This window comes from Salvelinus fontinalis, chromosome 35 (genome assembly GCF_029448725.1).
Source record: "Salvelinus fontinalis isolate EN_2023a chromosome 35, ASM2944872v1, whole genome shotgun sequence".
In the NCBI taxonomy this organism is placed as follows: Eukaryota; Metazoa; Chordata; class Actinopteri; order Salmoniformes; family Salmonidae; genus Salvelinus; species Salvelinus fontinalis.
Genome location: NC_074699.1, coordinates 19,527,435 through 19,550,100, shown reverse-complemented (window position 1 = coordinate 19,550,100; position 22,666 = coordinate 19,527,435). Strand labels below are relative to the sequence as shown.

Sequence of the window (22,666 nt, the reverse complement as noted above, 5' to 3'; positions counted from 1 at the left end):
AAATACTGTGATACCCACCAGCCTGGTAGCCCTCTGTGCAGTTTGAGTTTCCTCAGCATGATGTCTGAGATGTTGGGCATGGCATCTGACTTCTCTTTAGCCTCCTCATCAGTAGGAGACCCTGCAGGGGGCAGAAGAGAGGGACCTGGCCACACACACACACACACACACACACACACACACACACACACACACACACACACACACACACACACACACACACACACACACACACACACACACACACACACACACACACACACACACACACACACACACACACTTAGTTAGTTACAACGTGGCTATCTGGTCTCAATGGGAAAACCTAATTTATTTAAATAATCAGATTACTATTTTGATAATCAACTTACTTCTGAACAACATTGTACTGCAATTTTCTTGGATCACAAACTATTTCACTGATGTCTTTTCAATATTAGCTGACCGGGTTCTCTCACTCACACCATCTGCTGGTGCAAACTTAAAATAACATTTCAGGTTGCCAATAAATTGCAGCTCTGTGCCAAACTTAGAACAGAAAATCTCTCGGGGTCAGTAAGGACTCGCATCCTGTGACGTAGCTGGGAGCCTTGACTCCTTTCCCCCTCACTAGCTAAAAGTCTACTGTCCACTCCAATGGTCTGTTACACAGCACTACACACAGCACTGTCTCCTCTCCAGGTCAGACACGGGGAAACCCAGTACCTCTTTCCTGTTCAGCTGTTTCACTCAAGTCTGCCAACTTTGACCCCACAATGCTTTGGTTCCGCATCAGCTTGTGCTCCTGTATACAGAAGAACAGTGCAAATTTAGATTTTTAAGAGCTTTCATGTTGTAATAACTGTGTCGTACAAAGATGTTTACAAGACCAAAACATTACAAGAACAAAACATTCTCTCTCATGATTTTAGCATTTACCAAAAGGCTCTTAAATCCCCCAAACATGCAATAAATGTCACATTAATGCTATCAGGTGAAACTCAAGGGATGAGCCCCGGTAGTTAAAAGGCTCCCATCGTACCTCTCTTATTTTGGACAGCTTCTGCACGTTGACAGGCTGTACAGGGAAGTCCTTGTACCCAGAGGACATGAGCAGGGCATCCCGGGTCTTGTCTTGAAAGGAGAAGGTTTCCTCGTTTGTAGAGGGGAGACTTGGTGCCCCATTTCTGGCGTTGAGAGTTCCAACAGTGTCCCAGGACACAGCTCTCATTAGGGGAGGAAAGGCCCCGATGGTCTTGATCTCTGCTGTGCAGGGGGCCTGCTGAGTGGGGGGCCGAGGGACAGGCTTGGCCACCCCAGTGGCAGGGGCCTGGTTGGGGGCTCGGGCCAGAACCTCCTCTGGCTTATTGACTAGTACTGGTGCTGGGCAATTCTTAGCTGTTACCCGGGGGTCAAAGTTCTCCTTCTGGCCCCCACTGGGCTCCCTGGGGGGTGGGGGAACAGAGTAGCGAGGAGCCAGGGTGCCTGAGGACACCTTACGCTTCTCATTGGGCTTCCAGTCCACCAACCTCCTGGTGCTCTAAAAACAGCAATATCACAATTCTTTAAACACTGTCAATTCAGGAGAAACTAATTGGATTTTCGTGGAGAGGGGGCGCAAGAATGTCAACATTTACAATTTTCTATCTTAAATGAATTATTGTATCCAACATAGCTATGAGCATAGCTATTCTGGAGTGTAAACTCATGAGTGTTTTTACTAACTACGTATTGCATTTTCATGTATGACTAACTGTTCCAGGGTGCCACTTGAGAATGAGAGTGGTGGTGAGAGTGCTATGCTACCTCATGCTCCGGTGTACTGGTATCAGCCTGCTCCCTCGCAGACAGAACCTCCAATCGCTGCCAGAGAGGAACACAAAACAACACACATCAATCAACATACTGTTAAAACACCATTACTGAGTGCATCAGACAAATATAATTCCAATTGGTCTTACCAGGCTGACAGGCGACGAGGGGGCATAGTTCACCTCTGTGGCTACAGCTGAAAGAAAAAGGTTTACAAAAAAAGCTGTATAATTAAATGTCTTTTTATGCAAGGATTTTCATGCTCTCCTGCAAAGAGAGTGAATATTCTCTAACAGACAGAAAGATGGACGTACCTATTTGAGGGGCTGTGATAAGAGAGCTGCTTCTGGACGGCACAGGTGAGGAGGATGGTGTGTGGTTAGGAGAAAGACCTGTGGATAAAACATACACATGTGTTTTATGTTTGAACAATGAAAGTACAGTATACTGCATCAGCATCGCATTCCAGATAACAACGCAACATAAAAACTATAGATATTGGGACTTCATTTGATATCTGCCACTGTAGTCTGTTACGTGATGGAAGACTGGACTTATCTGGCGTGCATTCAGAATTCTGCAAGACGAAGGCATGAGGGCACGTACGTGATGTTCAGATAACTCCGGAAGTCAAGATAGAAACATACAGCAATTACAATGACTCACTTACGCAATTCAGCTAGCAGACCTGAGGGTTTGTTGGCTGCTCATTTCATTTCATAACCAGCGTTAAGAGTCAAAATATTGTTCAACCAAGTCTACAATCCACCAGCTGATTAAATCTCTTCTGTGTAAATTGTGGTCATTATCTGAATAGCTTAATACTTACATACTGTACACTGTATACTGTACAGTAAGACTTACCGTAAAGTACTTTTATTTTTCCCTGTTTCACTTGTATACCAGTCTGTAAACCAATGAGTGTCTCTCACCTGTGGGGGATTCAGAGAGGCTGCAGGTGGACTTTCGGCCCCTGCGGCTCAGGAAGCGGTCGCTGACTTTCTTGGCCTCCTGCAGTAGCACCAGGTTCTTCTGACGGTCCTCCTCCGAGAGCTGCAGCTCAGGCAGATGGTCTTTCACCAGGTCTATCACATTGCCTGTACTGTCTGAGAAGGATACACATGTACACACACACACACACACACACACACACACACACACACACACACACACACACACACACACACACACACACACACACACACACACACACACACACACACACACACACACACACACACACACACACACACAAGAGTAGTAATTAAAATACAAACGTAGACAATAAGAGACAAATGGCAACAACCAATAGTATTCTCTCTGAGCTCAGCAACAGAGCAACAACCAACATCAATAGTAATCAAAGCAGAAGCATCCCGGCGCTGAGAGCTTTGGCTCTGATTTTCTAAGGACAAAGGGCCCCAGTTCTGTATGCTGTCAGACACTGATGACCAAACTTATACATTTCAATAGATGGAATTAAATTAGCCATACAATGTTATGAAGAAAAACAATGGACTTATAAGTTTTGTTAACATGAGTGTCACGCCCTGACCGTAGATTGCTTTGCATGTTTCTATTTTTTGTTTGGTCAGGGTGTGATGTGGGTGGGCATTCTATGTTTGTATGTCTATGTTTTCTATTTCTATGTGTTTGACCTGGTATGGTTCCCAATCAGAGGCAGCTGTCTATCATTGTCTCTGATTGAGAACCATATTTAGGTACCCTGTTTTCCCACTGTTAGTTTTGGGTGGTTATTTTCTGTTTAGTGTTTGTTGCACCTGTCAGAACTGTTCCGGTTATTCCTTTTTTTATTTTGTATTTAGTGTTCAGTTTCGAATAAATAATATAAACACGTATCACACTGCACCTTGGTCCTCACCTTCTTCCTCTGAATGCCGTTACAATGAGGCTATATTTAGCCTTTAAGTATTTGACTGTACCCACCGACTGTAGTGATGGGTCCTGCCAGGGAGTTTCGGGACAAGCGAGGTCTGGGACTGTGTGGTCTGGGAAAGAGAAACGTTTCAAATTAACAGACGCCATGTTCTTACGACACAGTCTATATTTACATTTACTCTAAACACTTGAAGAAGGATGGATTTTATTTTCTAGAAATATCTCGATGCTGGCTTGGTTAAAGTGGATCATTTTCAAGAGGTGGTTTGCTCTCAATCCATCTTGATATGAACAGTCCTGTTCTCAAGATGAAATAACACATGTACCTGGTCTGTTCCAGAGGGCGACCGTCTGCTTGGACCACGGTCACAGTCGCTTGCTTTGGGAAGACAATGGTGGGAGCAGGCATCGCCACGGTAACAGCTCTACTTTCAACTGGTGTATACTAGATAGAAAAATATGTGAAAAACAAAAGTTTTAAAATAAGTTAGGAGAGGTGTAACTTTAGTTATGCAGCAAGACCAGAACTAGACTGCACGAAAAAGGTTTTGAGTGGACTTTTGAGGGACCGGGATAACAGAAATGGGATCCTGCCATAGACAATCTAATATTGTCTCTCAAATTCATAGATATGGATATTGTTACTGCAATGACGTAAATTGGGGGACATTTTCATTTAAATCTTTCGAAACATTAAATCATGCAAAACAAAGATTACAGAGACATTTGAGTAAACATGTCACCAAATGGCTTGTGTCACTGCAAAGGCATCAAAACTTTCTCATGCTCGAGCCTTTAACCTTCCTGCTTATGTACACATCTATAAAATCTTGTGTACACACTTTCACAGAGATGTTTGGTGACTTGGTTCCCCAAACTGGAGACTTGCTGTTTTCGTAAACTTTTAATGTTGATATTAATGTGAAGACAGAGCCAAACATACACCTTAATGTCTCTCTAGACCCTCCCTGATGTTGACCATGGCTGGGACTGTATGGGGAACGTGGTGGAATCAGCAGGGGGAAAAAGACACTTCAACTTCAAGGCACAACCATTTCAAAGCACTTTTAAGGGAAAAAGAAATAAACTTGTGGTCCTCTGTTATCGGTGGGTATTTCAGTGAGGCACTTAGCTCTGTTGACTAGCAGGTGGTCCCTGGTTTCCAGCAGCAGCATTTTTAGCTCAGCAGCACAATGTCAACAGCCTGAACCCCTGAACATCAGAAACTCTAGACGTCCCTCTGGACTAAACACCCTGAACTCACTGGACCTCAGCATCCCAGGAGAGTGGAAGGACAGAATGAACACTCACTTGAACCATGTGATCTGTAACTAAGTCAACCATGTTAAGTATATTTCCAACATTAAAGGCCATTCATTTTTTATTTATATCCTAGTATCTAGTTCTATCCTGAGAGAAAAGTATGCAAATAAACAGGGAGGCATTAAATTATACTTCACTGAGACCTTTGTCCTGGAAGAAAATGCTAATAAATGATATCCCTATAACAGTCTAAAACTGCTGAAAGGTCAGGGCTATGGTTTAATAAAGGAGGATCATTTTATACGGTTGCCATACCCCCAGGTTAGATTACAGAGGCTCATTGCATACCTCAGTGAAGTCTTATCTAGGCCGTGGTTATGACTGACTGGAACGGATGACAGTGTACTCCTAGGAGGAGTAACTTAGTGGTTCTGGTGAGGCAGCCATCCGCTCAACACAAATCTGTTGTGTCTCTACAGTGTAAACCAAACAGCTGTATATAGCTCCTGACTGTACACAGGCAGCTTTCAGAAAGCCTCTACTTTTTGTCTCAAAGAGTTTCAATGGCATGTTTTCTGGGAGACATACTGGACTAGGCAAAGCCACATTCAGAGACTCATAAAACATCCAATCTATCCACTGCTCTGTACAAGTCTACTCAACTAAATTAACATTAGGGTGGGGAGTCACACAGGATCTGAACAGGTGACAGAACAAAACAACGAGAGACAGTTCAGTCTTCAGAGTAGAGCCAAGATCTAGAGGGGTCTGGACACACTGTGCTAACCTGTCTTGACCACCAGCGCAATGCAAATGACCTCATCAACACAAAAAACAGGGTAATAAGAGACGCCGGAAAAAAGTTTGTGATCTGGACAGAAGAGGAAAGAACATCCCGCTCATGATTTTGCTGGGATTAATTACATATTTTCATTGCTGAGCAAAGCTTTGTTCCTGAGTCAAAAATAGAAGTGTGTGAAAAGCAGGGAGTCATTGGTACTAAAGATACACACATCCATAACACACTAACATGTATTAGCAATGAATATGTGAGCAACACTATGAGCATAGATATGAGTGAAGCCTATTGCTCATATTGCTCATATGCTATTGTTGCTCACATATTCATTGCAAATCCGTATAGCTTGCCAACACTGAACCTTAGGTTCCAGGTTCAGTATTAATGACCTAGTGCCATGTATAGCTCTGAGTGCAACATACCACAACTTTAGAGTGAAGGTTTATTAACGTAATGGATAGGTACTCACTGTGCTGGGTGAGCTGGAGGAACTGTCGAGCTCCTCAGGGGAATCCTCCTCTTCTTCAGGGAGGACGGGCATTACGGGGGGCTGTGGGGCACGGGGTCGTGTCAGGGGGAAAAAAAAGGGGCTCTCAGCTGGAGTGGGTTGGGTAGGGGATTCCTCCAACTGCTGTTCAGTCTGAACCCAGGGAAAGCAGTACAACTCGTGGCCCCCTCCTTCCTGGAACCAGAATTATATGCATGCAAGCAGGAAGTCACACAGGCACAACTGAGAATACACAGCCTCTGATAGCTTCTAACTGCAAGGGAAACCACAAAGAAGCATGACACTTCCTCGAATAGGATAAGTGTATAGAACATTTGCCTATGAATGGGTGTGCCAACTGGTGGCTATGCCTGTTTGAACTTTGATGTTGGATGACAAAACCTATGATATCATAAGGAAAGGGCCTTGTAGACATACATTCAAAGTATGTAAATAGTATTCTGGTCATCTCCATGTAAAAGGACCAACATGTGAAGTTTATAGGAGCATATCACATTTGATGTCAAATGAAAGCTAAGCCTATATTTTTGGGACATGAAGGCATAGATTTTTCAATCATTTTCAATTCTAAAAGTTTGGCATAAGTAATGTATTTGATTTGTGGGTAAACAGATGGAAAATGTGTCTTAGAAAACACCTACCAGAAAAAGTCTTAAAAGGTTTCAGAAATACATCAAACCCCAATGATGTTGATGTAAAGACCCCTGCTAACTAATATCAACACTTATATTTCGTTTTGGAGAAATGATTTTCCTTCTGTAAGTTTAAGAAATATTGCCTAGTGTCTTGTCATTCTGTTACCAAAAACCCACATATCTATAAGATAGTTTCTCATTTCTCTCCCTTATGAGGGAGGATAATGAAATTTCACAGAAATAACAAGTAAAGGTAGGCCTAGCAATTGGTTATCGTGTTTCTACTGATAAAAATGTTGTTTAAGAATTATTAAGTGATTAAAATGATTTTCCATTGTGACGAATTCTATTGCAGTGATTATGTTGCAGATTTTTCAATCACTCTGTTACCAATCATAGTAGTCACAAACCACAGTTGCAGTACAGCACAGTACAGTACAGTAGAGCACAGTAGAGTACATTGTAATGGACTGGACTCTACTGTACTTTTCTTTACTGTACTGTACTGTGCTCTACGGTACTGAACTATACTTTACTCTATTTGTATTTTCTCTACTGTACTGTACTATACTATACTGAATTCTACTCTACTGTACTGTGCTGTACTGTGCTGTACGATGTCCAAACTTGTGAAACATAGACGTCTATGACTGGTACAGATTTGGTCCGGTCTGGACCAATAATAGCCAGTGTGTAGAATAATACCAAAACATGCAAAGGAGGATATTACATTTTTCTACCTTTGTGCACCTATTCAGGATGTATCACCATGAATATAAATTACATTCATAATTGCATTTCTGTATAGTCCAGATTAAGCACCCATGATGTGATTTCTGTTACCATCATTCTACTACCGGGTGTTGATCCATTACCAAGTGTTGATCCACCAAAATATACTGAACAAAAATATAAACGTAACAGGTAAAGTGTTGGTCCCATGTTTCATGAAATAAAAGATCCCAGAAATGTTCCATACATACAACATTTTTATTTCTCTCAAATGTTGTGCACAAATGTGTTTACATCCCTGTTAGTGAGCATTTCTCCTTTGCCAAGATAATTCATCCACCTGACAGATGTGGCATATCAAGAAGCTGATTAAACAGCATGATCATTACACAGGTGTACCTTGTGCTGAGGACAATACATGTGCAGTTTTGTCACACAACACAATGCCACAGATGTCTCAAGTTTTGAGGGAGCATGCAAAAAGATACATGCTGACTGCAGGAATGTCCACCAGAGGTGTTGCTAGAGAATTTCATGTTAATTTCTCTACCATAAGCCACCTCTAACGTTGTTTTAGAGAATTTGGTAGTACATCCAACCGGCCTCACAACCGCAGACCACATGCCAGTCCAGGACTTCCACATCTGGCTTCTTCACCTGCGGGATCGTCTGAGACCAGCCACCCGGACAGCTGAAGAAATGGTGGGTTTGTATAATCGAAGAATTTCTGCACAAACTGTCAGAAACCGTCTCAGGGAAGTTCATCTGCGTGTGTTGTCCTCACCAGGCTGTTGACCTGACTGCAGTTCGGCATCGTATCCGACTTCAGCGGGCAAATGCTCACCTTCGATGGCCACTGGCACACTGAAGAAGTGTGCTCTTCACGGATGAATCCCGGTTTCAACTGTACCGAGCAGATGGCAGACAGCGTCGTGTGAGCGAGCGGTTTGCTGAACAGAGTGTCCCATGGTGGCGGTGGGGTTATTGTATGGGCAAGCATACGCTACGGGCAACAAACACAATTGCATTTTATCGACGGCAATTTGAATGCAAAGAGGTACCATGACTTTTTTATAAGGTCTCTGTGATGACAGATACGTATCTGTATTCCCAGAAATTTTAAATCCATAGATTAGAGCAGTGTTTCCCAACCATGGTCCTTCAGTACCCCCAACAGCACACAGTTTCGTTGTAGCCCTTGACAAACACACCTTATTCAACTCACTGAGGGCTTGATGATTAGTTGACAAGTTGAATCAGGTGTGCTTGTCCAGAGTTACAATAAACATGTGTATTTTTGAGGGTCGGGTTGGGAAACACTGGATTAGAGCCTAATGAATTTATTTCAATTGACTGATTTTCTTTTATGAACTGTAATTCAGTAAAATCTTTGAAATTGTTGCATGTTGTGTTTTTTTTGTTTGTTCCGTTTCGATCTTTTTCCAACTCAAGGTGCCATATCATAGCTAACACCCCATTCTTTCTGCAGACATCTTTGAATTATTTGTGAGTTTTTGGAAAATGTGGTCAATTAAAAAAATAAGAGAGATTTTACTGTCATTCTGTTACCGAACTTTGCATCTGCACTGTTCATCTAGTAAATGTGTTTTAGTAACATTTTCAGTGGCAATTGTTAAAAGTAGACTTCTGTGTATAGGGGTACGGTTTGTTAAAGGCTCAGTGCAGTCAAAAAGTCGATTTTCTGTGTTTTGATATATATTTCCACACTATGAGGTTGGCCTAATACTGTGAAATTATGAAAATGATAATAATACTCTTTCAGTGTAAGAGCTGTTTGAAAAGACTGTCTGTACTTTCAGCCTGTTTTGGTGGGATGGAGTTTTGGCCTACATCACTAGGCTGTAAATGTGTTAATATTAGACCAATAAGAAAGAGAGTTCCAAACCTCTCTGCCAATGACAGCTAGTTTTCAGTTTTCCCCTACCCACTCAGACAACTCCCAGAATGTCCTAGCAAAATTCTTGCTTGAGAAATTGCTCTTGCTAAGAAGCTGTTTTTTGTTTTTTTGTTTTCTTTTTGACCATTTTGAATGAAAAGAATCACAGTAGCTAGGTTTCCATCCAATGTGCGACAGATTTTCATGCAAATTATCAAAAATCGGCATAAAACAATATGCCCATTTTCCAGCAGAGATGTGTTTCCATCAAACAGACTTTTTGCGGATAAAAGGCTGTGCACAATGACGTAGTGCACATAAAAAAGACTTTTGCACATGTGGTTTAACCAACACCTTGCAGATACAGTGCTGTGTAGGCTTCCTACATTATGAGATTATTACGGATAAGAGCGTTATTATTTGTATTTGTCAAATGGCAGCCAAGCATCGATCATTATGAAACCAGAATAAGACCCTCAATATTTATTGGAAAGGAGCATCAAACTCATCACCTTGCACATTAATCACCCCGTGAAGTTCATCATAACTTATTTAATCTGTAGCTTAATAAACTGCATGGTTTCCCGAGTCGTAGTGGGAGGACCACACAACATATCATCACTTGACTCCAAGTTTACTTCGATATGATGGTTATTATATCAATATTTGCTCATACATTTCCACCATTTTCCCGATAATTAATTTTACCCACACAAAAAGATCTCACCATGTCAAACGAACAAATTGTTTGTCGGCATTTATAAAATTGTACCGGCATTTTATGTTTCCATCAGCCCGGTTGTGACTTTTTTTCATGCGTTAGGTAACTCATCCGCATGAAATGGTTGGATGGAAACGTGGTTAGTAAGGTACTTAATTGTTATGAAGAAATGATTTGATATTGAGGTAGAAACGGCTGCATTGGGCCTGTAAACATTTTAAAGTGAAAGAGAGAGTCTCAGCGTCACAATGGAATCGCCCTTCTCTCAAATAACTTGGTTATGATGCGATGAATTATCATTGCAATATTCCAGATGCAGCACAACTCTCTAGCGGCATATTACTGTAATAACGTATCAGACAAACCATCACACAGACATGTCAGCTGCTTCTCTCTAGTGTTAGACCTGACTAACAAGTCCTGGAGCTTCCAGAACAGTGCATAAACAAGTGCTTTCTCTCCCCAGAGGCGGGGGTGGATGAGCCAAGTTAATCTGGGAGAACGGGAATCCCAGAGGAACGCATTCTTCCAGCTATTAAAGTTAGATATATTTGATTCTGAGAATGAACAAAGAAAAACAAGATACCGTTGTCTTGTAACGAATCTAAACATCTACGACAGGCAAATCAAACGTGGAGACAGCGAGGTAGCACAATGGAGGATGAAAGGTTAGAAGGGTTGTAATTAAATCGTCATAGAGCAAGGTTATCTTGAACTACCTTATTTACACGAAAACGAGCATATCTAACCACACAATCACAATCTGATTCTAAAGGGGAAACAAATACAAGTATTTATCCTATCCAACATGCCTATGGAAATAATACTCTGGGAAAATGTCATACAGCAGAGCCAAAATCATCCAAATCAGACATGCCATCAGTCAGAGCTCTGTCGGGGTTGACGGAGGTCACATTCTAACTGGAGTCTCCCTCTTTGAGCCTAATGGTCTTTGCCAGGGCTCACTACAGGACCCCCTGCTCCATTCTAACCCCCCCCCCCCCCCCCCATCCTGCCCTGCCTCTCTAACCATCAGCCAACCCGTGCCCCCCACAGCCAGCAGACAAGCACCACTCACTCTGTTCCTGGGTATGGGAGGGGGTGTTTGTGTAGGAAACCATGGCCTTGGAAGGATGTGTACACCTTAAATGGGTAAAATAACTTGCTTATGTTTCTGTCTCTGCCCATTTAGAATAGTGTGTGAGTGTTATTTTTTAACCACAATGATTTGGGAATCACTAGAGTATTTAATCATAAAAGAGGCTATCCTCATTAAAGATATCATTGAAAAGTATTCAGTCCTAACTTACCTTATCTGAGCCTGTTATTAAAACAGTCGGTAGATCTCGAGAATGGAAACTCCCACAATGCTCTAGATCACACCCAATATCTGTTGGTTGTAATGCGTTGCTCCTCCCACGATCTTCTGGTTCAGAGGCTTTACTACCAGCACTGTCTCCTGGGTTTGATGGCTGACTTCTCCCACAGTCTCCAGGCGGCAATGCTTGGCCACTCCCACAGTCGCGGGCCTCTGACTGACAGTAGTCACGGCAACTGGGATCCTCCGATCTGAGACTGATCAAACACATCAACACACTGTTCTTTATCCATAATCAACAGTTAAATCTCTCCAAAATCATATCAAACACAATTATAACCCGTATTTCAGCTTGAATATTTGTGATAACTTCCACTGCTTCCTGCTCTGTGAAATACCACCACCTCCTCATTTTATATCCAGACAGGTGGGCCTTTCCTAACAAACTTTATGCAATCTTCTGACAGTTCCCGCTTCCTCCTAGGAACAGACTGAGTGCCCTTGTATATTATTGGGGCGCTGGTGTGTGACCATGTAAACACTGGCATCCCTGCACAGTCTCACCTTAGCCTAGCTCTTCAGTGTGGGGGGATGTTAATCTAAACACATGCAATATCCTCTTCCTGTAAAAGAGAGAGAATATAAACACGAACCCTGCTACATTCTCCTCAGTGTGAGCGGCAGCGTGACTGACACAGGCAGACTGAGGGGGTGTATCCGTTGGGACGGTAAGAGGAGGTGCACACTCGTACTGGATGAAGACTTGTGATGGAGACACTGGGGGCGCTTGTGTCTCTGACACTGGGATGGAACCTACGAGAGGGAGGAACCAACACGGTCAGACAGGGAGGTCCCAGTCACACTAACAACATGGTGTAGGCAGTAGCAGACATTTGAAAACAAAACACATTAAACAAGCAGATGGACAGGAGATAGGAACAGAAATGACAGGCAAATGAATGGTAGCACTGTATGACCTGCCAAAAGGAAGTGGAAGAAATGTGAGGTGCACATGAGCATTTCGCTGCACCTATTATACCTGCTGTAAACTGTGTATGTGACGAATATATTGGATTTTGATTTGAAGATGACAGTGGATCTATTACCTAAAAATGCAGGTGCAGGACCATCACTGCTGGTACTTTTGTGCTTTTGGTCTGGGACTAAGTCAGGACATTGGACTTGGCTTGGTTTGTTGTCATCAGTGCAGGGTGGCTCTGAATCGTCACAGCTCTGACAGAGAGAAAACAACATATTCCATTAATCCATTCATGAACTATGCTGTGTCATCCACACTCATCATCTCCTAGTCCCTACCTATGTTTAGTGTTTCATGGGGCTGTTAGCCGTATCAGATCAAGCCGATTTTGACATTAAAAAAAGAAAAAATAGAGAGAGAGAATGCATCAATGGATTTTTCAGACATGCCGGCAATGAGGGATTCAGTGTTATGTGTTCAGTATTCAGTAAGCAGAAGGAAAAAACAATAAGCTGTAGAACATAACACATTCACCCTCTTATCTTTGCTCATAAGTAATCCAGAGTGCACATTTCATTGAGGAATGGCTTCCTGAGTCCTGAGTCCAGACACAGTACAGTAACAGTGTATGCTGGTAAATGTCATGACAAACATGGCTAACGTGGCTAGAGGATGCTGGGAACATGAGGCTAATAGACCCATCCCTCACAAGGGAGGAAGTAGACTGTTTAGCGTTCTTCTAGGAACAAGAGGGATATTGAGACCAGGCCTCAGCAAGATGAAAGTACTTATGTTCTTATTGTCTAATTGTTTTTATAGAGTTAAAAAGCGCATTGTCCACACCCAGGACCAGCAAATGTGAGCTAGAACAAAACCGTGAAAAACTATTTCTATTCAGTTTGAAATACTTATATATAACTGGAGTTGATTGACCCCTTTGTAAGGACATGGCCTTTTATTTTCCATAATCACATTGAGCCAATGAGCCAGGAGAACCATGTGCCATTCTCCGATAAGAAAAACAAGACCCAACACTGACCAAATTAAATCACTGTCCTGTTATGGCCTTCACAAAACACAATGTCCAGATAGGCCAACTTTCTACAACTGGAGCTGTGATGAACCACTCATAGACAACACAAAATGCACCCGAATCTCCTGTCTAACATACACAATAAACAGACAAAGGATTTGTCATAAAAGTTCATAACAAGCTGTTATAAATCTCTAGTGCATTGTCAAACATCAGAGAATGCTGCTATTTTCATTAGTGTGAGGTCAGGTTCAGTACCAGAGGTCTCCTCCTCATCAAGCCTGCGTATTTACTCCTACACACTTCTATATCTGCACATGATGAAGGAGATGACATAGAGAGAACACTTTCAAACATAGTTAAGATACTGATAAAACGATAATCTAAAGAACAGTCACACAGTGACAAATAAAGGCAGTCCAGAAAGACTGCTGTACTGTGGCTGTGCAACATTGCAAAGGTTTTGACACACTGTCAATGTTTCAACTAAATATTATTAAGTAACTGGTTCCACAGCTTTTTTGTTTGTTTTACTCAACTTTTCGGTCAAAGCGTTGCCTGAACTTAAAAACATGTGTTGGCCCAAACTTAGCTCCAACATTAGAAAACGTAGGCAAAAAGTCAGTCAACTTAAAAAAATGTTTGCTTAAATTGTCTCATATGTTCAACTATAAATGATTATTTGGGTGGTGTAGCAGGAAGATCATAATGCCTTCAACCAAGAGGTTGTGAGTTTAAATCCCAGGTGAGAACGTGTTGAACAAAAATTACCGTATAAATGAACATACACAATGCAATCATGTATGTCAACATGTGTCAAATATGTAAGTTGAAAACATTGTACTGTATGGTAACAGCACTCTGTGTGTTACTAGTTATATAGCTTTTTTTTAAGGTAAGATGCCCAAATAATAATTTTTAGTTGAATGAGCATATGGGAAAGTTGAGCACACATTATTTCAAGTTGATCAAGTTGATCAAAGTTTTCTCAAGTTAGAGCTAAATTTGGACCAACAATGTTTTGTTGTTGTTCAAGTAACACTTGGACCGAAAAGTTGAGTAAACAAAAAATATTGTGGAACCAGTTACTTAATAACAATTTATTGAAACAACTAGATTTGTGGGTGTTGTTTTTTGTTTTTTTTACAGTGCAACACTGCAATTTAGAAGCAATGTCCTGGGCTGAGATCGTTTCTGGGAGTCCACAGTGAGAATCAATTTCAAAGCAAACAGAGTCGAGAGGGCCAAGCTGAGCTGCAGGAGTCTAAACATAGAGACAATGAGATGAATATTGCAGTGTAATTGAATCTGATTATTTCCTGCCGGGACCGGGAGTACATCCACGCCTGCAAGGCTCTGTCCACTGGACACACAGGGCCTCTCAGCCTCTCTCTCTCCTGATCAGAGCTATTTTTGGGAACCTCCAGCCTGTCCCCTTTAGCAGGTAGGTCCCTGAGGGCCACAGAGTTACCTCACGGCAAGGCAGAGGGCTGGCCTCGTTGCTCCCTCATGATAAAGTGAGCTGAGCAGAGCGTTCGCCCCGGCCCCCTTCTCCCCTGTTACGTAAGCCCTCTGCCTGTTGCCAGATTTGTTTAAAATTTGGTTGTGTAAAGCACAGGGAGTACAGAACCGGCAGAGGAAGTGGTGGTTACACAGCCACCATCCCAGATAACAGGATATGGAGGGAGTGTGAGAAAGATGAGAGATGGATGGGAAGAGACAGAGGGGGAGGCAAGTGAGCTTGTTCAAAACACCAATGCCATTTAGGCGATCATGGCTATATACAGTATCGCAATAAAACAAATAAATCATTAGCATCTGCTGGTCATGCATAGAGTCCCAGTATGTGCAACTTCCAACTAAGTCTTGTAATTATTGTTCTCCCTTAGCAAACTATTGCTATCTTCCCAATAAGTGACAGCCTGTAAACCCTCAGCAGAGATATGCATATTCCAACTTAACCCCAAAGTGCTGATGAACAGCGCAAATGTTTAACATGCCTGTCAACTCGATGCACATAGCCACAGATACTAATGATAACGTGCATAGCATGCAGCTGCAGACTCACTAATCTCTAAACAAATAAAACGTGCGTACAATACATCATCTCCACCTGTCCACAGAGCAGAGAATAGATCAATAGCTGTACCTGTAACCTCCTGTGAGAGATACCACCTTCACTGCTTAGCTCCACATAAACTCCACATAAAACACCCGACAGAACCTTCCCTCAGTCAAACTGTAATTCCCAGATTTTTTCACAGAAAACCTAGCTATCCCTGGCTGTCTCTTTTCCTTTCCCTGTCGTTTTTTCTAGCACCAGCCTCTCTTTCACTCCTAGGAGCTTTGACCATTTAAGGAGAAGGCTCTGTGTGCCTCTCTGGGCTGCTGCTGTGTATGTGTACAGCTCTTCTCTAAGGCTGCCGCTCCACTCCACTCAGCCCTGACTGATCACATCTCCTGAATTACACTCCAACTCTGAGCTCCAACTCTGAGCTCGTACTCTGCCTGTGAGCGCCAAGTTGCTATTTTTTCTCTCTGTGATCATTCTGTGGGGGCAAAGGTCTGACCAGGGAAGGGTAGAGTTTGGACGTGTGTGTTTGATCAAAACACCTTATAACTCAAACTATCATTCCTCCATCCCCCACCAGATTGGAGTCTAGGACACGGTTTAGGGTGTAAACAGTGTTGCAAGCAGTCACATAACCTCAAGAAATGAAGGGTGGGTGGGTAGCTCCTACTGAGCACCTAAAATAAACACAGACATACACGCACATACATACTCATGCACATGTACACATCTGCATCCTCTGTTCTCTACATACAGAGGCACACAGTAAAAAAGCTCTCATGATAAGCTTCTCAAATGTCATGGATTATCTGAGGTTATACGCTTTTTTACAGGTCATTAATAGACCATAAGACCATAAGAGACAGTATGAGAAACAGGGGACACTACATATCACATAAAGTAAGTGGAAGGTGGAACCAGTAACAGCAGACACATTATGGAACCTGTTTACATTTTAAATCAGATCACAACAAAGAGAAAAGGCCTTCTGTTAGTGCGTGATTATTAAATGATCCAATAATGACACAGCTAGCCTGTATCTCACTGTTCTGGGAGCAGCAGTACAGTTTGCTCTAATATGGGCTGACATGCCTCTGCTACAGTGTGAGGATAATTGTTTATCTCAGGTTTGGGTGCCCAGAAAGGATTAGAGAGAAAAGGAGAAAGGGCTGTAGAAAACATTCTAGATATTCCTCTCGTATTTTACTCAATTAGATCAAAAAGCAAAGTTCCATTCAGAGGCACAGGCTGTCAGCACATGTGGGATCATGCTACTGAACAGATACAGAGAACAAAGAGCCTAGTCATCCAGGTTATAAGACAAACATAATAATGATTCAGGCAGTGAACTGTCACTACATCAGGAAATACATGAAATCGATCAGAATTGTAGGCAAAGTGGGAAGACGTGTAGTAAAATATGAACTTGCAAACAATATCTCTTCTTTGTTACGTTAGCCTATACAACACCAAAAGTACCAACAAAAAAAGAATATACATATATCTTACCTTGCTGCCACTGTTGCTGCCTCCTCCAGTTCGTGAATAAATGGCACCTGTTTGAACCAAACCAGAGAAAGTGAGAAGGGCTCAATTTGCATCTAACTGGTACTGTACTGTATGTCATGTAAATTAATGCCATTAAAATGCACTAAATTTGGGAGTATTCCTCTGAGGATGACGCACCGATTGAGCTGTCTGTCTAATTGGTGGACCGGACAGTATTTCAGAAAGTCCTCTACCTCACCCCCTACCTCCATTTCTAGGGGCAACAATAACCTGGCAACCAGTTTCATGGGACGCTTGATCCTCTGGTTGAAAGCACTTGGCCCACGGCAGACCTATTGTGTCATATCCTTTTGAACCTCTCCTGAAAGACAGTGTCATCCGTCATTGCGAACAAACAGAAATCTAAATGACACCAATGCTACATGCTACTTGAAGCATCCTTATCACTGGAAACGTCCTCATGGCTTTCAGATCTAATTACAGAGGAAATAGAATGATCACAAGGATGTATAATTCATTCATACTGGGGTCAGTGGCAGGTTGAGAAAAGAAACCACATCACAGCTATCCAACTCCAACAGTGGACAGACAGGAAAACATCCGTTCACACTTCACGTTGGCAAAACATCTTGGAAGCACTTCATTCCTGTCTAGTATTTATTTTACAACGTCGCCACCAAGAGCTCTCAGGCTCAGAAAAGCATAAATGATCATAAGAGCCCTTTTGCTTCTGACTATAGTAGAAATGTCCCATTTGCTCCTGCCACTGCTGATTTCAGCAAAACAATTTCAATATATTGTTACATGTGTATGTGAATTGAGCCAATCTCTTGATAGTGACATACAGCTGCTCAACAAGTCTTTGCTCGAGCCCTATAGATATTGCTCATGTAAAAACCCATAAACACCTGTACAAGTGATACTGTACATAATGATAGGGCCTACAGTACAGTATGTACAATATTGCTTTAGTTTACCGTACTACTAAATACAAATGTTTTGGCACAAAATGTTCAGTATGAACAAAACATACTTGAATTCTAGTTAATATGTTCTAATAAACACAAGCCCATATTAAACTGCCCTGGTTGGTATGGAACCGATGTGCAGGGGATATAAAATTGCTCTTAGGGTTTTACGGGTAAATCGGAGTAGAGGGACTTAGTAGAATGTAGATAACAAGGTAAACAGACGAAGGCTACTATCCTACAAGCTTATTTCAGGAGATGTTACAGTCAGTGTGTTGGAATACTGGCCTTTTACTAACACCTTAACAGGCCTACATTCGCAAAGTGTAGTCCAAATATCCTGTTTGGGATAGGGGACACTATTTTCACGTCCGGATGAAAAGCGTGCCCAAAGTAAACTATCTGCTACTCAGGCCCAGAAGCTAGGATATGCATTTGGATAGAAAACCCTCTAACGTTTATAAAACTGTTAAAATAATGTTTGTGAGTATAACAGAACTTATTTGGCAGGCGAAACCCCGAGGACAAACCATCCAGGAATTTTTTTGTTGTTGAGTTCATTGTTTTTTCTATGGGAACTTAGATTTCTGTGGCACTTGGTTGCAGTTCCTATTGCTTCCACTAGATGTCAACAGGCTTTAGAAATTGGTTGATGTTTTTCTTTAGAGAAATTAAGAAGTACGGCTATTCAGAAAGAGGGTCGAGCATATTGTACTCCTTTGTTTGGGGCCCGCGACCTGAAGCTAGCTCCACTTTCATTTTAGCCGCAATTGAACACAGTGTATTCCATCTTAAATTTGATCAATTATTTACGTTTTAAAATACCTTAAATTGGATTAGGAAAATTGTTTGAAATGTTTGAACCAAGATTACAGGTAACGTATTAGATAAATGGTAGTCATGTTGGGCGAGTTGGAACCGGTGTTTTTCTGAATCAAACACGCCAAATAAATTGACATTTTGAGAATATAACGACGGAATAAATCAAACAAAAGGACCATTTGAGATGTTTATGGGACATATTGGAGTGCCAACAGAAGAAGATCTTCAAAGGTAAGGCATGAATTATATCGTTATTTCTGAGTTTTGTGTCGCGCCTGGCGGGTTAAATTATGATTGTCATGTGTTTGTTTGATGGGATGCTGTCCTCAGATAATAGCATGGTTCGCTTTCGCCGTGAAGCCTTTTTGAAATCTGACACGGTGGCTGGATTAACAAGAAGTTAAGGTGTATTTTGGTGTATTGCACTTGTGATTGTATGAAAGTTAAATATTTCTAATAATTTATTTTGAATTTTGCGCTCTGCAATTCCACCGGATGTTGTCAAAAACCCCTAGCCGTAAAAGGATATCTTCATTTCCATGCGGGGAGGGCTGGAGGTTCATCCTGTCTTACTGGATGGATTGCATTTGATTTTGAATATCATGCTAGAGCCGATGCGGTCATCCAGAGCTCCTTTTAGTTCCTTCTAAAGTGAAAGCTGCCAGGAGTCACATCAATGGGGTTAGATGACACACAGCCCACATTCAGAGGTATTACATTAGCCTGGTGCTGGCTTTCAGTAGTCCACATATCACATATCCCACCTGCATTGCCTGCAGTACCTACATGCATTATGTGCCATATTCTATGGTTGTGTGAGAATGCCTGCCAGGTGAGAATGCGTAAGGTAAGTGTCATAATGTTATTTAAGCATCAGAGGATGCTTCTGGCATATTGCTGTTCTCATGGCAGATGCTTAATTTGTTAAGCAAATAGAAGACTTCTCATCACCACAAATAGCCTGGCAGAACAGGGGCAAGGGTCAGGTGATAAACTACACTGTACTGTAGAACTGATGTAGTGATCTGATCGCCAACACAATACAAACACTGACCAGTAGGCCTGTTCATGCCAAACAACTTCCACTGATCTACAACATTCTCAAGATTTTCTAAACTCATCAACTTGACCGAACAATAAACAATAAGGCTGTGACTTTGCATAGATGGACTCTCCTCATGGAGGTCACATGAGCATGGCTCCCTTTCGTGTGAACCAAACAGAGCTGTTCTTCCCTCTAGCTGTGAGAGCAAACCACACCAAATGTTCACTGTTTACATCCTGGTGTTTCTACTGAGGGGCTTTGTCTATTCCTCCCCAGATAATAGGGCTTGGGCTCCTGAGACACAGAAAACAAGGGCAAGGCCCATGATGGTCACAGTAAACCCTTCATGATGAGTGACACTCACCAAGGGGCCTTCAGCCTCTCTGCGCCAGCTGCTTTGTGTACGTTACAGTCTGCTGGGTCTATTTCAGTAGCATCCCCAGCGATTACTAATAAAAAGGAAAGTGGCTAACGAATTTGTTTCCCTCTGTGTTTCTCCTCTTACAGTAGAGTAGGCTAATTAATACAGTCAGTGACATACAAATGCTGTGTTTGCCCTGTATTTCAGTAGTAGTAGTCTCATCATACCGCTTATAAGGGGCCATCGAGACGTGCTGTAGCTTTCGGTCACCGGCTCTGGTGGAGAGGGGTTCCTGGGTCTGTCTCTGCCTACAGCATTAACATTAGGCTGGGCTGTCTGCCCTACAGGACCTGGCAACTTCGGAACAGAAGAGAGAGAGGAAATGCAAATGAAACAGCTGTAAATAACTTTTAAGAGTTTTACAGGAGGAAAATAAACACAGCCTAGTATATCATTGGTAATCATTTTAAAAGCAGACATGTGAGCATATATGTGGGGCTGCATATTCAAAATGCACATGAATGGAAATTCTAAGCTTTTACTGTCAGGGCTTATTTGAGCTCACTATTCTTGTAATACACAGAAAAAACTATGCAAACTGACCTGAGGTTTGGCTGTGACCCTGGCCTCCAGGGCACTGAGCTGACCCTCTGTGTCCGCTGCTCTGCTCAGAGCTTCCTCCATCTTCTGAGTGATGCTCTCCATCCTCTCCTTGACCTGGCTGACCCTTCGCTGACTCTCCCTAACCAGTTCAGCTGCCTCCAGGGCACTGCTGACCATGGCCTCCATCCTCCTGAGGGTCACCAGCAGACCCTCTGAGGTCACAAGCTGGGCTGCTACCTTCTCTGATCTACCTGGGTCCTCCACAGGGTCTGTAGCCACAGCCACGTCCTTATGCTCCTTTGATGCCTCCTCCCCAGTCCAGCCAGGTCCCTCTCTCACCGTGTTGGTCTCCTTGTCCTTGTGAAGAACTCCCACCCTGTCCTGAATGTTTTTGTGCTCAGCTACGCCCTCCTGGGCAGTTCTCAGAGCCGCCTCAAGGTGGCATACCTGTTCCCTAATCTTTGTGATGGTGTGCTCTGCCTGTTGGAGCTTGGACTCTGTCTCAGTGAGGACCTGGCTGGGCTGGGTCAGGGTGTCTTCCAGCTTGGCCTTGGTCCTACTCCCCTCCACCTTAAGGGTTCTCCACCAGTTCACCACAGCTGCCCTCTTGGCCTGGGGCTTCTGCTTCTGCTCCTGCTGCTCCCGTAGCCTCCGCTGTTCCGCCACCTTCTCCTCTCTCTCCTCCCACAGAGTAGTCTGCAGCTCCAGTTCCTTCAGTCTGGAAGAACAGCCTGGACTTTATAAACAACTCACTCACACATTGTTACATCTTGAAGCAACCGAGGATCCTAAAACTGCACTTATCTCTAACATCTTAGACAGAAAGCCAGTAACTACTGCAGATGACATAATAGTAGTCCATGTAATTGCTCAGGCAAGTAGCAACACAGGGCTTTCTTTTTTATTATCAGAATGGGTTTCAATAAATGCAACCATTGTCGTACTTTTATTATGTCAGTAATCACAACAGAAGAGAGAAGGGGATAAAAACTCACATACACATTAACCAGCTGCTGCTTGATGCTAGGTTTTGGCTGCTGGCTGTGGGGATATGGCCTCTCCAGAGTCTCAACAGCACAACCGCCAACAGAATCCTGAGTGATTGAACAGACATCAGACCCTCAAAACAGCTTCCTACACTTTTACCATACAAGAGACACAGGAGAAGTCAGTGTTAGTATTTATGTGTGTGTGTGTGTGTGTGTGTGTGCATGCTTGCACGTGTGTGCGCGAGTGTGTGTGAGTTCTCACCCTCTCTGGGTAGTGTGTGTGGAGAAGGTGGGTCAGCTCAGCAGACTTGATCCTGTGAATTATGTTTTGGATATCGTCCCTCTGAGTGTGAGGGGACCGAACCCCACATATTGGACCAGTCGTCTCCTCCAGAACCACACGTTGCTGAGGGAAATACATCGTTATAATAAACCTATAGTAACGCGATAGGGCTTTTGATAACCAACTGCAGAACTAAAGCCTTTGTCACCTGCTGAATGTCCTGGATCTCAGCATGCAGCGAGCGGTGGTTAGGAACACCTCCACTCCTTCCCTGGAAACCTGGTGGACTGCTACAGTGCATGTCAAACCTATGAATTACAGCAGCACACCACCAGGTTAAACACACTGACCCCACTGACCCCTAGCATGTCCCATTGTGATGATGTCACTCACATACATTCTCAGTAACGAATGAGCTCCAACAAATATGTCACCTAGTT

The 22,666-nt window shown here is 42.7% G+C and overlaps 1 protein-coding gene across 1 annotated transcript in view; it reads right to left on the bottom strand.

Annotated features, from left to right (window-relative positions):
- LOC129834469 (uncharacterized) overlaps positions 1-22,666 on the bottom strand; it is a 33,697-nt gene that overhangs the window by 6,961 nt on the left and 4,070 nt on the right. Inside the window, exons 15-33 of the mRNA XM_055899476.1 lie at positions 22,435-22,534; positions 22,206-22,349; positions 21,954-22,048; positions 20,955-21,672; positions 20,579-20,708; positions 17,156-17,202; positions 12,670-12,796; positions 12,217-12,376; positions 11,556-11,820; positions 6,222-6,434; positions 4,017-4,135; positions 3,739-3,800; positions 2,724-2,897; positions 2,106-2,183; positions 1,941-1,987; positions 1,786-1,842; positions 1,022-1,519; positions 706-784; positions 19-145 (exon numbers count right to left, since the gene is read on the bottom strand). Coding sequence (XP_055755451.1) covers positions 19-145; positions 706-784; positions 1,022-1,519; positions 1,786-1,842; positions 1,941-1,987; positions 2,106-2,183; positions 2,724-2,897; positions 3,739-3,800; positions 4,017-4,135; positions 6,222-6,434; positions 11,556-11,820; positions 12,217-12,376; positions 12,670-12,796; positions 17,156-17,202; positions 20,579-20,708; positions 20,955-21,672; positions 21,954-22,048; positions 22,206-22,349; positions 22,435-22,534 — 3,240 coding nt within the window. The remainder of the gene's footprint in view (positions 1-18; positions 146-705; positions 785-1,021; positions 1,520-1,785; positions 1,843-1,940; positions 1,988-2,105; positions 2,184-2,723; positions 2,898-3,738; positions 3,801-4,016; positions 4,136-6,221; positions 6,435-11,555; positions 11,821-12,216; positions 12,377-12,669; positions 12,797-17,155; positions 17,203-20,578; positions 20,709-20,954; positions 21,673-21,953; positions 22,049-22,205; positions 22,350-22,434; positions 22,535-22,666) is intronic.